This window comes from Glycine max, chromosome 14 (assembly GCF_000004515.6).
Source record: "Glycine max cultivar Williams 82 chromosome 14, Glycine_max_v4.0, whole genome shotgun sequence".
NCBI lineage: Eukaryota > Viridiplantae > Streptophyta > Magnoliopsida > Fabales > Fabaceae > Glycine > Glycine max.
This window is the reverse complement of record NC_038250.2, coordinates 7,774,077-7,789,457: the sequence shown is the minus strand read 5'-3', so window position 1 is coordinate 7,789,457 and position 15,381 is coordinate 7,774,077. Positions and strand designations below refer to the sequence as shown.

At 35.4% G+C, this 15,381-nt stretch overlaps 1 protein-coding gene across 1 annotated transcript; it reads right to left on the bottom strand.

The window, feature by feature from the left end:
* Nucleotides 1-8,747: 8,747 nt before the first annotated feature.
* On the bottom strand, nucleotides 8,748-15,083 carry LOC100795915 (QWRF motif-containing protein 2). Its single transcript, XM_003545286.5, has 6 exons — nucleotides 13,248-15,083; nucleotides 12,823-12,942; nucleotides 12,113-12,229; nucleotides 11,892-11,981; nucleotides 9,053-9,160; nucleotides 8,748-8,936 (listed from the first exon to the last, which is right to left on the bottom strand). The coding sequence occupies exons 1-6, from the start codon at nucleotides 14,604-14,606 to the stop codon at nucleotides 8,883-8,885; spliced, it is 1,848 nt and encodes a 615-aa protein (XP_003545334.1). The 5' UTR covers nucleotides 14,607-15,083; the 3' UTR covers nucleotides 8,748-8,882.
* Between the last annotated feature and the right edge of the window lie 298 nt (nucleotides 15,084-15,381).

Below are 15,381 nucleotides of genomic sequence, written 5' to 3'. Positions count from 1 at the left end.
AAACATCAAAAAAATATGAAATTTTTATCGGTTATTATCGGATTTATAAATCTAAACTTGTGACTGAATCCGTACATGAATAATTTTGATCAGTTCGGTTTAATTTTAACCCAAATATATAAATTACTCAACCCAAACTATTTAAATCAATTTAAATCAATTCGAATTTGCAGATGACCCATTCTCATAAACACCCATATTGTTGTTCACCTATTTGGTTGCTTTTATTCAAAACTTCGGTCTTTACTTTTCAATGTTCTTGTGAATTCAACTTCAATCCAACCACCTAATTAGGAGATGCATTTATTTACACATATTTTTTAAATTATCTATATTTTATATTCACAGTTAACAAATTAATATTGATATGTGGTGGCTATTTTTTTATTTTATGAGAAGGTGTTGGATTGAGTATATTTTATTTACATTTGCTGATAAAACTCCACTCTCTATCCTTGTTTTTGTTTCTTGATAAAAGTTTTTGTTTCCCGATAAAAGCTTTGGTTCGTTTATTTTAAAACAAAAATTACATATATATACATAATATTATTAACATTAATCCATGATGAATAATTTATTGTGGAATATAATTTATTATTTTTTATCATTTACCTTGATATTATTTTTGGATAAATTATGTTCTATGGCCCTCCAAAATTATTAAATGTTTGAATTTGGTCCCTCTATTTTGTATATTATTTTTTATTCCTCTAATTTTGCAATGTATCTTTCTTTTCCTTCTAAATTTTAAAGATATCACTTTTGATCCTTGAAATGCTTTAAATAGCGTTTAAAACAAAAAAAATAATATCAAAACTAGAAATGCCAAAATAACTACAAAAATTTAAAAGGACCAAATTTAAACATTAGTAATTTTAGAGGAACCTAAAACATTATTTATCCTTATTTTTTCATCAACTTTGTATTTATGCTACAACTTAAATTAATTTTAGATATATAATATTACATTTTTTATTTATGCATTAAAGTTTATTTGGGCTCCCCCATATTTTTAGTTGAAAACTGCTTGGGCACCTAACATTTTTGCTGGTAGACTCAATGGTTTTATATCAAAAATGCCCTTATAGATATTTTCGGTTATAAATAACAAATTAACTTTTTAACTTTTTGCATAAAGTCGTACTTCCTTAGTGTAACTTGATTTTGTTAGCGTCCTTTTGTGAGTATTTATTGTCGTCGGTGATATACGTGCGTACGAATATACAGTAAAGTTCGGTGGTTTTTCGTCGCCGGAGAAGAAGAGATGTGTATTTTTTTTAAGAATAGGGATTGACAATTCGTATGAACCATATGGATTGTCAATCCGTATGTTTTGAAAATTATAATTTATTTAGAAGTTTTTTATACATTTAATTTATTTACAAAATTTGATAATTAAACAAATTTAATATTTAACCAAATGTTGTATATAGATGTTTATTATAGTAATTATAATTAAAAAAATTGGTATTTTATTGAATGATGTATTTGAATGTTTATTACAATGATTGAAAATTAAACAAATATGGTATTTAATTGAATGATGTATTTGGATGTTTATTACAGTGATTAAAAATTAAACAAATATGATATTTAATTGAATAATGTATTTAGATGTTTATTACGACAATTGATAATTAAAAAAATTTGGTATTTAATTGAATGATGTATTTAGATGTTTATTATTGTGATTGAAAATTAAATAAATTTGGTATTTAATTGAATGATGTATTTAGATGCTTATTTATGTAAAAAGAAAAATACATTATTAGAATTAATTGTAATAAGGTCAAAAAATACATTAGTAGATTTATGTTAATAATGTATTTTTTTTACATATGTAAATTTTTATTAAACATGATTTTTATTTACAATTTATATATGTAAACGAGTTAATTATTAGATAAAAATTAATTATCACAAAAATTATTATGTAAATTTACATGTGCATTAAATATACATAATTTTTTTTAATGTTATATATAGTGATATTAATTATTTTATAACATAATTGATCTATTAGACCAATTGGTTAGAACATTGTGTTAATAATGTGAAAGTCATATGTTTGATTCATGTTTGGATCATTAATTTTAAAATAATTCGTAAAATATATTTTTGAAAAAAAAAAGATCTAAGACTTACGAATTGTCAATCCGTATCAATTTTACAAAGGAAAAAAAATCAAAATTTCATATGTTATACTGGTGTCCTAGCAAAAATGCAGGGTGTCCAAAACAATTTTCTTTTTATTTTAAGCTCCGCCACTAAATAGCCTTTAAGTAAGGGCCCAAAATAATGACAAAATGACGGATCAATTCGATAACCTACGAACATACGTGAAGCAAGTCCAGGCTCATTTAAATGATGGACAAACCGGTTCAGTTCATTATGAACAGACAGTTATGGACCACATCAGTATTAATCCAGGGAGTGTTGCTAGGTGCACCCAGCATTATTGCTGGTGCACCCAGCATTTTTCAAAAATGCCAAAATTACCCTTGCTTAGTTTTCCACTTCCGGATCAGCTTGATCTGTAAGTTTCTTCCGGGTTAACTTGATCTGTAAGAGGAAAAAAAATTATAATATACTTTTAAATACAACATATTTATTTATAATATAATTAAATCTATTTTTTATTTTATTAAATATAATATATTTATAAATATTGATTTATTATAAATAATTAATTTTTTAATATATTTTTTTAGAATAAATTTGTTTAGAAGATGATATTAAAATACTTACTCAGTCCCATTATAATTATTGTTTAAGGTTATTTTATACATATTAATAAAAATCAATAAATACATAAAGGATAATATTATAAAGAATTAATCATATCATTATTAATATTATAAAGAATATAAAAAAATAATTAGTATTATATAAAAAATTAAAATACTAACTACTTTACAATACATTTTTTTATATGATCATTAGTATAAGTGGGAAAATTGTAATTATAAGATAATTTAAAAATATTAGTACGTTATATACGATCTTAGATAACGAATGATGTCCATTTTTTGGTTAATTATTTTTTTTACACCCTTTTCAACTTCTTTATTTTAATTATATTTAAAGTTATAACACGCATGTATATAAAACAAACTAATTACACAAATTATTATGCAAATATTGAGGTAAATGACGTAAATTATTAGTATTACTTACCACTGCATGAAATGAGTTCATGTACAATATCTGTATATACAAGGAATATCAATGTAAAATATGTATATAAAACTAAGCCTGATCAGTGCGCCGCCTGCGTCTACACCTAACGTATACTAGATGGTCCTGTGTGACACTCCTGGCCAATTTGAGGCATTCTTCGATCATCTCATGTGTCGATGAGCCAGGTGTGACCACCCCTAGACTCAGATGACGCTCCAACCGCTTAGCAATGTCATCACAAACTTCCTGTTACATACAAAACAAACTAATTACACAAATTATTATGCAAATATTGAGGTAAATGACGTAAATTATTAGTATTACTTACCACTGCATGTCTGGGCTCCTCCGTAGATGTCGACGATGTTAGGAATATCAATGTAAAATATGTATATAAAACTAAGCCTGATTAGTGCGCCGCCTGCGTCGACCATGAGGTAGAGGATCTACTGCGTGGCCTGGTGTCATGAAAGGATGAGAGGTGCGAGCGTGACCATGAGGTAGAGGATCTACTGCGTGGCCTGGTGTCATGAAAGGATGAGAGGTGCGAAAGAACCAGTCGATGTAGTCACTGGAACACGCCCCTGGCACCACGCACACCTCACCTGCAGGTACGATATGATCCTCGTAGTGCATCCACCTGTCGTGTATATCATCATACGAGACCCATGAATCGACAGTTGAAGCAGGAATGGTCTGCGTGTAACCAAACTGTCGCACGACCCTCTCCGATCGGTAATACACAACAACAGGCCCCCAGCACAAGAGACCGGAGTAGCATGATCTGACGTGGAAGTCCTGGACCTCCCGATGCTCCCCATATGGGATCCAACAGACATCCGGAATCCGGAGTCGGTCCAGGCGCTCCCTATACGACGGCATGCGTATGCTCTTCACGGTCTTCTTCGTCGCAATCCACCTGCACGCACGCGGAGAAGCCTCGTAAATCCAGCATTACAGATGTAACATTCAAATTATAAACATTAATAATGAAAGTGTAACAAAATTTAAAGTTAAACATTGTTTAGCCTGAATGAATGAAAAACATATTTGTTACCTGCAGCAGTGTGATGTAACCGCCAAGCTGTCAACTGTGGCTCATGGATGCATCGTTCAGCTGGTCGTACATATGAACCAAAGCAGCCACTCCCCAAACGTACCTATCTGTCATACTGAGGTCCCGAAGGGCCTCTAAGTAGACAACATGGACATTGGTTGCACTCTTGTTAGCAAACAGAGTGCAACCCAGTAGGTGAAGAAGATATGCACGAGCCGCAGTTGTCCAATGACCTGCCTGACATCGGCGCTGATATACATCACGTACCCATTGCAGGCGTACGTACGGTCCGTGACACTGGACTGTCTCAGCCCTAACAGACTCTGGAGACACCATCAGCAAGTCCACCAGCATCTGAACCGCATCATCCACATGCAAGGGCTCAAATGCGTGAAAGTCGCCTATAACGGGAAGATGGAGAAGAGAGGAGACGTTGTCCAATGTGATGGTGAGCTCACCCACCGGGAGATGGAAACTAGACGTCCCCTGGTGCCACCGCTCCACAAACGCGGACAAAAGTCCCCGATCGCCGGTGTTTACCGAACACGCAATCAGAGGACTTAGTCCTGTACCAGCGATAAGTCCCTCAATGGCAGGGACAAGCCTGCCTAAACTTCCTCCCATGCGAGGATAACTTCAATTCAGTACACTCCTGAATTGAAGTATAAAAGGAACGCAAAATTCGTTAAAATTATCATTTAAAGGAAAACTAATAGTATAATTTACAAGTAACTAAAAATAAATAGTATAAATACCCCTCCCGTCCATACACTGCAAGCAACGTGATCCGCATACGCTGTCAGCACAGATGGGTCGCTCGGACCACCCGGAAATCCCTGAGGCTGATCCTCAGCCGCCTCTGCGCCTGCGTCCGCAGGAATGTCCTCCACAGCAACTGGTGCCTCCATCGGGTCATCCTGAACGTCTGGGTCAGGGATGACTGACTCATCGACGTGATCCGCAGTCACAGCGACTTGCTGCCTCCGTGCGGATGCAGTAGGTCGTCGACGCTATGGAGCATCATCGGAATCATTATGATCTCCTCTGCCCACACCTCTGCGAGTGACCTGACCTAAGGCACGACCTAATCCTCTGGTCCTCACTATGATCTGCATTGAAATCATTGACTAAATAAATATGCACACACTTGTGCTAAGAAATTTGGGCAAAGTGAAAGAGTATTTATGCTTTGTTCTAAGCTGAGATTTTGATGTGATTAAAGAAAGCACATCAAGCATGAGGTGCCCTTTCTTGGCCTCTGGCAATAGAGAGAAGTGCTAAAGAAATGAGGAAGAGGAAGGACAAGCCAATGTGACTCATGGTTGTCTCTTTGGTTTTGCGTAAATGACTTGGAAGCAGAAAAGGAGGTAGCTTTTGGAGGTTATATTAGACCTATACTCAAATTCTAAAATAGTATCAGAGTCTATCCTAGATTCACTCTTAGGCCAACCATACTTATCTACACTCTAGATGTATTTTCTTAGACATAGAAGGGTGTTATTGGATCACCCATATTTGTATCCACTCTAGATGTTTATTTCTAGGCATCAGGGGGTGTTGTTATTGGCTACTCACCTATGATCTAGAATGATTGTAGGGTTTATATGTCAGCATTCCCAAACCTTCATTTCCCTGCTACCACCCAATTAGCAATTTTTTGCTGTTTAAGAAATTAAGGATTTTTCTCCTGTATTCAAGTGGTACTAGTAGTCTAGTACGCATGAATAAATTCCAATAAGAATTTAACAAATGTATTCACTTGCCAGGATTGTTTTCCTATATGATTCAACCTTTTCAGTTTAACAATCAATAGTTTAAAATATCACTTAAAACGTTTTCATATTTGCTATTTTGCTGAAATTTCTGCAGGTGGAAAGGGCTATTAATGTAGCTGAAAAGCTCATAAGAGCATCCCCGGATGAACTAAAACATGCAGCAAGGGATATGACCAGAACTCTTGTTCAGGTTCGGTGCTCTGATATAGCTTTAGAAGGTGCAGAAGAATCAACTGAAGACAAAAGACAAAGATCATTAGTTGCCTTAGTAGTCACCTGCCCATTTGAATCACTTGAGTCACTAAACAACCTTTTGTATTCACCTAATGTAGATATCAGTCAGCGCATTATGATACTAGATGTCATGACAGAAGCAGAGCTCAGGAGCTTGCAGAATAAAAAATTATGAAACCCAAACATCAGAGGATACTCACCTTTGTCCATGCTCCAAAGGTCCACTCCTTATAAAGGTTGGGGCAATCATCACCTTAAAAGCTGGTTTTGTGGAATTGAGTTCAGCCATAAGTCCAAATTCTAAGATAGTATCAAAGTCTATGCTAGATTCGTTATTGGGCTACTTGTATTTGTCTATGCTCTATGCTATAAATGTTTATTCTCAAGTGTGAAGGTGTTGTTATTGGTCCACCTCCCATTTGTCTATGCTCTATGCTATATAGGACCAATGTAGTCTTTATATGGCTTGGGTAGTCTTCATTTGTCTATGCTATATAGGACCAATGTAGTCTTTATATAGGACCAATGTAACAGATTCTTACATTGTTTAGTAGGTATCCAGCATATTAGTATCAGATCATCTTTCATCAATAAGTGGTACTCTGAGTTTTTGTCTTAACACATTCATTCCTAAGCTTTTATATTTTGTTATATTTCCACTAATTTCACCACAATATTCTGATATTTATAAAGTTTGTATATTAAGTCTCTCACTCCCTTTTTTCTGCCATAACTTAAGCCTATACATAATTCTTTACCCCATGTGTGGTTCCTAAAGATTAGTATAATCATCACATACTAGGTATCTTTTGGAATTTTTTAAATGAAGAAGAGGATACTATTTCGATAATCAATATATAATCATAATTCATGATAATCAATCTAATCAATATAATCATAATTCATGCTAATCAATATATATTATTTCAATAATTCCCTGAAAGAGGATACATCTATATATAATCATAATCATGCTAATCAATCTAATTCATTCTGAAAAGAGGATAAAATGAAGCTGTGGCTGTTTACGGATCACCTGATCCGTAAGCATTTTCCGGATCAACTTGATCCGTAAGAGGAAAATGCTTACGGATCACTTGATCCGTAAACAACTCCAAGCTTCCCTGCTCCGACATCAATGGCGGAAAACGATTGAAATGCCTACCTCGACGATCGACGCTGACGATGCTAGACGGTGGACGCTGGTTCGTGGCTCGTGGCTCCTCTTGACGGCAACACCGCTCCCTTCACGGTGGTTCGTGGTTCGTGGCCGAGGAAGAAGACGAAGATGGTAGCGCGCGAGGAAGAACAATGGCTGGCTGCAAGAAGAATGCGACGAAGAAGAAGAAGAATGCGACGAAGAAGAATGACTTTGTGGGGGGAAAGAAGAAGAATGCAAGGAAGAAGAGGCTACAAGGAAGGAAGAAGACGAACGCGGGGAAGAAGAAGAGTGCTGGGTGTGCGAGGAGGAGAGAGAGAGTAGCGGGAGAGAGAGAGTCAGACGTTTTTTTTTTAAAATTAACCCAAGGACATAACTGACATTTCACATAAAGCACTGGGTGCACCTAGCAACACTCTAATCCAGGTTGTTCGACCACTGATTAATCACACAACCTATAATTTGAGCAAATAACGTCTTGAAAACATTAGGCATCTCCAATGTGATTTCATAAGTAAAGAAATTGTTTCCAACAGTTTCTTTCTCATTCTCATTAGAACAAATTTATATGACAAAAAAAAAAAATCTGTATCTTGTATAAGAAATTATTTCTTACAAATAAAAAAATAATATTTATCTAACAGATATAAATTTCTTAAAGTTTCTTATCATTGAAACAAATTTATGTATGAATTTCTTATAATGACATAATACCATGGAAACCATAAAAATAAAAATACAATAAAGACCACAAAAAATAATTTAAAAGTTTACTTAAGAAATTTTCATTGAAAATTCTTAGTGTTAATCTTTACGTAATTAATGAACTATACAACAATATAGGTTAAATTTATCAGGGACTATAAAAGCTCAGAAAAATACAAAAGTAATTTACACTACTACTTTATATAGTATAATAACGGTTAAATTTGTTGCCTAATTTTAAATGACGAGGATGTGAGTGAGAGAACTCAAAACAAGCGTAATTTTCTAAGGGCAAGTCGTAGAAAAAGGTTTATATAGAGCAAATCGTATCCACATTTTGACTACATATTTTTTTCCATAAGCTAATACACACAAATACAAACAAAAAAAAATGATACACAGTTTATGTACATCCTTTAACAAAAAAGACAAATGGGCAAGGATTTTTTTTTTAAAGAAAAAATTGTATAGAAACTCCCGAACGACAAGTTTCAACCCTCACTCTTAGCGTGTAACCAATCAGAGAGCAACTACTTTTTACGAATTTCTTTGTACAATATGATGAAATCCTGTTTGACCAGGATATTCGTGCTATCTGTAGATTTTTTTTGTTTTGTTTTTTCAAATACTAACTAGCTTTACTCAATCAATAATGATGATTTCATTTCATGTATTGAATTCAAGGCCGAAATTACCATTCCTATGTTATGATGTTAGCACTGAAAGTATGCTAGTCAGCCAATGTATTACTTGTTATTTTCACTGTAGTACTTCACGGTTGGCATTTCAGTTGAGCAACATGCGTTCTCAGGCTACACTCTCTAACCTGCTCAAGAAAAAAGGTTTTATTAACCATAGTCAGTCATAGAACTGCATTTAACGATAATCCAGGGAAAATCAAAAGTACTTAAAACTTCAACATCTCTGGATACCGAAATTTACCTGCATGGTTGTAATCACTGACAAAAGGTCTTTGCACTCTTCAAGCAAAACACGCTCCTTCGCAGTTAAGTTGGCAACTTCAACAACCAGCGAATTTAATTGCCCAACCTATCAATTGCAAATGAATTCAGACATATTTTGCTAATTGCTACATAACTCTGACCAATGACAACTACTTTAGCTTGATATACAAAAAAAACATAAATGTACCAAGTTCTGACCTTACAGAAAGAAAGAAATTAAAAAAACAAACCATGTGAATTATAATGCCGCAATTATACTTTTCTGTAAAATCACCTCCATATAAATTAACAGAAAATGAAGTGGACATGTGGTGTGAAGCAAATAATAATTAGTTGACAACGAAAAGAAATGCATGTGGGCAGAATTTTTTTAAAGCGGGTGGGTAAAGAGCATTTCAACGAGGTAGCCTAAACAAATCAATTATGCCTTTTTCCCCATCAAAGCATCAGCACCGTATATAATACAAACCACACATCAGCAAAATGATAACAAGATAAAACAACACATGCAGGAATAAAAGAAAATCAGCCAATTTATCTCGTTTAAAATTTAAAGCCATTTGTCTTCGGGTTTTCTCACCTAATTTTAAAATTTTGAACTTTCAAGACCCTAACAAAATTACAATCCCTCATCCCCTTTTACTTTTCCAAGTTTTTGAGACAGAGAGAATGAATTGAATAACCTAATATCAAAAGCAAAACGATTTACATAAAATAAATTATCCTCTACTGTATTCAGTGTCTTGGTTAGTCTAAATATTAATTATCAGTGTACTCCTCGATGCATTTTTGCTAACATGAATTGACGAGGCATACACAGCAAGAGAAAAAAATAGTCATATAATTAGATCCATGTTTGTACCAAGATTCAAGCCAATAATCAACTCATATTAGATTACTGGATTTTAGTTGTCTTCCTCCCAAATTGATTCCTATTGACTCAACTTTTCAATCATACCACTCAATTTACTCTGCATCACAAACCTACCATGATAGATATATTGCTCTCTTCTCACAATTGAGGAACGAAATGAGAAAAAAAAAATGGATGCCAATAATCAACTCATCAGATTGCTGAATGCAATAATGTTTTCCACCCAAATTTATACCTATCTATTATTCAGTAAACTCTGCATTTTTAAACTACTATTTCAAAATATATTGGTCCTTTTGCCAAATTGAAGAATAATGTCCAGAAAAAAAATGGAGGCCGTGAAGGGGAATTGTTGAATAGTTCAATAAAGAGGATAAGAAACAATTTTTACTCCGCATTTATTTTCCATAAGATCCAAAACACCTTATTTCAGTTGCTTATTACATATACAAAACACGGGGTTTAAAAAGATTTGTTATTCACATTGACATTCTAGGATGAAAATACAAATATGGAACTTAAATGATATAATAAATACATCCACTTAACCACAGTGATATTCTCTGTTTCCTCACTTTCTCCATCACATCCATGACCACTCTTGTTCTTGACTGAACAAACATAGCCACACTCTATATATAGGCTAAAAACAAAGAATAATGATTAAAAAAAAACATAACAAAAACACCAATTCTTAGTGAACTGAAACTTTAAAAACATAATTGTGAAAATATTGTTCATTCTGCATCACATCAAATATCTCACATGATTTTTTTAATATGAATTTAATTAAAATGCATTGACAATTTGAATTTTTTTATACTATTATCCAATTACGTAATGCTGAATTCAATATTGATAAAATATACTAATAGAATAAAAATAGAAATGTTTTTCAGTATACTATATCCACTTCCAATGCTACTGTACTATTTACACAATTGATTGGATCATATAGATATCCGCTGAACACAACATAGGTCTCATTGAAAGGATCTCAAAGAGTGAAAGACCCACCAACGCATAAAAAGTTGGGATCTTTCAAATTATGGATTTCTATTCAAAATGCACTGACAAATTGAAATTTTTTTAAACTATCATCCAATTACATAATTTTGAATTCAATATTGATAAAATATACTAATAGAATAAAAATAGAACTGTCTTTTCAGTATACTATATCCACTTCCAATGCTATTACACTATTTACACAATTGATCAGATCATATAGATATCTGCTGAACACAACATAGGTCTCATTGAAAGGATCTCAAAGAGTGAAAGACCCACCAACGCATGAAAAGTTGGGATCTTTCAAATTATGGATTTCTATTCAAAATGTGCATAATCACATGGATACGCTCACACCAACAAGTCAATTTGAAGGGTGAAATTCTGAGTACAGGTTTTAAAATGGCAAATGCCCACCTTTTAGGTTCCAAGAAACTCCGAATATAAGGTTTTAAATTGGCAATTGCTCAAATTTTAGGTTCCATGATATGCAGTACCAATCTTGGTATCACCATGTGGCATTTGGTAAAAATTTAATCTTCTTTGGGACAATTCTCCACAATATATTATAGGCACTGGGCAGTTGAGTTCTTTGGTTTAACAGAACAACCAAGGTCAGGAAGCCAATGAACTTTAAGTTTGGAACCATCAGTGCTATAGCTAGCTCAAAAATTTTAAGAAGCAAGACTTGCTTGCAATGATTACTATATGCTTATGTATAAACATCAAACCTTCTAAACTTGGAGAGCCTAGACTTATATTATATAACAAAATCAGTTTTTTTTTTCATAATCATAATGTAGCTGGGAGATACGAAGTCACGAAAAAGTTATCTAGAAAAATAAAACAACACTTTTGTACTATCACTTCATCACAAATATAATTGAGATTCAACATCTGTAAAAGCAGGTTAGGCAAAAGAAAAACATACCTTTGGCGACAATAGGCATATGGAGGACGCCATTGCCTGCATCACATCCATTGCTGAACTAATTGCGTCCTTCAAATTTACCAAATCTGTCTGAAGCAAAATACAGAGGCTCTTCATATTAGTCCCAATATTATAATAAGAAGTAACTGAATTGCTGTGTCACACACTATCAATAATTAGATAATAATTAAAGAATAAACAAGAAGTTAAAAGGAAAATACCTTGGCCCCACCAACTACAGGAAGACGAAGAGTGCTAGCCCTTAGGGCTTCAGTAGCTCCTGAAAGTGAACTAGAGTAAACCGGATCCAAAGTAGCCCAATCTTCCAAACACACCATCTACATAAATAGTTTCCATTAAACACTTAGTCAACTTACTATGAAAGCTGAACACAAAGCCAATGCTATCATGTCCACATTATCTACATGCAAACAAAAATCTCTCCGTTGGCCTGTTTGGATTACATTCTAGTCAGTCAATGGAAGAATTCCACCTCCCAGTTAACTCCAATCTAACTTTTTCCCAAATGAACATTTTCTTGCTATGCCTCATTAGGGGCGTGCGTGTGTCCTGTGGTAGAAAACACATGTATGTGTTTTGGAACAATTTCATACCTTGATTTTCTTATCAACTTCAATAGAAATAAAAGATCGGAAGAATGAGCAAAATCAATGGATCTAAATCCAAAAATAACAAATAATATACAATAGTTTGTGATATAATTTTAATACGGGTAATAAATGCACATTACAGTAATGAAACTAAGTGCATGAATCCAGATGCCATGATATGGCAGTTGCACAATGAAGAACAGAATGGATATTAACCTGAAGGATCAAACTACCGGAGAAATGATAAAACTTCAAATCAAGTGAAGCAAAATCTAAATATACACCAGTAAACTTAAGAACAGAGAAGCTGTAAATCTTACTTGATCCTTCAGGATGGATATTAACTTGAACTGTTGCTTCAGCAACTGAAACTCTGCTCTTTTGGCTCTAACAGATTCTCGTAGATTGGACATAGCAACCCATGCATCATAGAGGCTTTTCTGATACAATTAAGAATATTTAGAAAGAAAAAAAAATATAAAACATAACAAAAAAAAAACTAAGTGGAAAACAATACAAACACTACCGAACACTGATAAATATAATATGAATATCCTTTCTCTCCTCTGTTAAAATGACACTGGTGTTCATGATCATATGCTAAAAATGGAACTAATATCAAACTAAAATTATCTATTCAAAATCTTCAACGAGTGACGCACAAGCAAGTAAATTCTTAACAGTGCAATTCAATTTCAATACAAAAACATTTGAAATAAAAAAAAAAGAAAAGAAAGAGAAACACCTCCGCATTCAATGTCTGCGCAGAGAGAGCAGCATCAGCTCTGGCGTTAACAAAACGCCACTGAAGAAGCCTGTTATGGAAGAGTCTCAATAAATGCGCATCAAAAATCCGGTTCTCCGCTACCTTCCCCCTCGAAACATCAACAGCGAAACTCAAAACAGAAGGTTCACTAGCACCGAACCTACTACTACTCACGCCACCAACGACGCCGTTTTGCGCTCGTGACGGACTCACTCCTCTCGAAGGAGACCACACCGACGACGGCGTCGTCGCTAGCTTACTTGGAGACGCCGGACGTACCGCGGAACGAATCGGAGAACCTTGAAGAGCACGGCTATTCAGAACTCCACGTGGCGACGAAACAGGACAATCCAACGCCGTTTTCTTCTGCACCAGAAGTCTAGAACTAGGAATAGGAGTATTAACCGTTCCTTTGTTTCCAATTACGCCGTTTCTAGAAGACGGAGTTTCCGTTTGGCGCCGCAAACGGTTATTATGATGCTCTTGCCAGAACCTCGCCGGCACCACGAGTCCCCGAGAACCTCGAATTCCTTCTCCAGAGGAACTTCCAGAGGTTACGCTTTCGGTATCAGAAGCAACAGGATCAGCCTCGTGCTGAAACTCAGATCCGCTAGTTTTGTAGCTCTCCGATCTCTGCGTCGTCGCGTCGTGAGAACCTCGAAAGTCCGCCATGACATTCTGCAACGACCTAGCCACGCTCGCCGGCGCGTCAGTTTGTTTTCTCGCAGCGGAATCAGCACATTCTCGCGGCGGTTGAGATTTTGCCGGCCACCGGTGCCGATCTAGTGACCTGGCGTTCTCGGTGTGATCCGAATTGCCGTTTCTCACCGGCGTTGGCGTCGTTGAAACCTTCCTTCTCTCCGGCGTGCTCTTCCGTAAACTATGCGACGACGGCGGTTTCGTCGTTCTGACCTGGATCGGGAACGATTCGCCCTGGAACGAGACGGACAAGCTCCTGGTGGAAGTGAAGAGCATTTTCTGAGCAGCCGGAGCTTCCGTTCCGTTAGGTCGTGGAGTAGCCTGTCGCCGGCGCTCCACCGACTGAGACCGCTTCGCAAACGGCGTCGGAGTCGGAGTCGGAGTCGGCGTTTGCTTCGGTTTTGCAGAATTCAGCGTCCTCGTCACCACCAGCGGCGACTGGCATCGTCTCGGAGGAGACGAAACGGAGGAAGACGAAGACGAAGAAGAAGACATGTAGCGAGAAGTAACTTCTCGTGCTTTGGGCCTGCGTGGTGGAGCGAGTGCATTGTCCGATTCAGAAGGTAACAAAGGTGTTCTTCTTGGAGTTGGCGTCAGCGCTCGCTTGGGGTTTATCGCCGTAGAAATTGCAGCCACCATTGTTCTTACTTATTCCAAAATTCCAATTCTAAAATTGTACCAGCAGTAACATTAATATTATTCCATAATAATCAAATTCGAGACTCAAAATTCATCATTGGAAATCACGATGAGTCGCAGAACCCTAAAAATGGCATGAAAAAACGAACAAGTTCCATGAAGTATTGAACAGAATTCAATGTGAGGGAATAAACAAAATTGGTGTTGGAAGGGGAAATATGACCGTTACGATTTGCCGGGGCTTGACCGAGTATAAGGAGTGTAACTGTCGTAGCAGTGTGTGCGCGATTGGGAAAAATTAGAGGGAGCAAGCTCAGCCACCATTAGAGTGACGCTGACACTGTGGCACACGTACGCGCGGTGTTGGGGAGAATAAATGCACTCGCCGTGACTTTAGGGGCAGTTTCGTAAATGTACAATGGTTTACGTCAGTTTGCGGTGCTTTCGTGGGACTGGAGGTTGAGGTGTTTCTGAACCGACTCATTCCAGTAAAAACCAAAAACCAAATAAACAAATAACCCGGATTGAAAATTATCATATAAATTATATCTATATAAAAAAATATTTATTTGAAGATATTTTTTATTAACTATTTGAGTTAGATATATAAATATAATTATATAATAATATATAAATAAAATATTTGATATTTTAAATAATTTATCATTAATATTCCTTAGAAAAATAAAAATAAAATTAAAACAAAAAAATCAATCCAATTGAATGAGTGTATAACTAAAAAGTACTCCCAAGGCTTAAGTTGGAATTGGATATT

Coding starts and splice junctions, on each gene's coding strand:
- LOC100795915 (XM_003545286.5), bottom strand. CDS start 14,606: ATGGTGGCTGCAATTTCTACGGCGATAAACCCCAAGCGAGCGCTGACG. Junction 12,943..13,247: donor CGCAGACATTGAATGCGGAG/GTGTTTCTCTTT, acceptor TAATTGTATCAG/AAAAGCCTCTATGATGCATG. Junction 8,937..9,052: donor CAGTGATTACAACCATGCAG/GTAAATTTCGGT, acceptor TTTCTTGAGCAG/GTTAGAGAGTGTAGCCTGAG.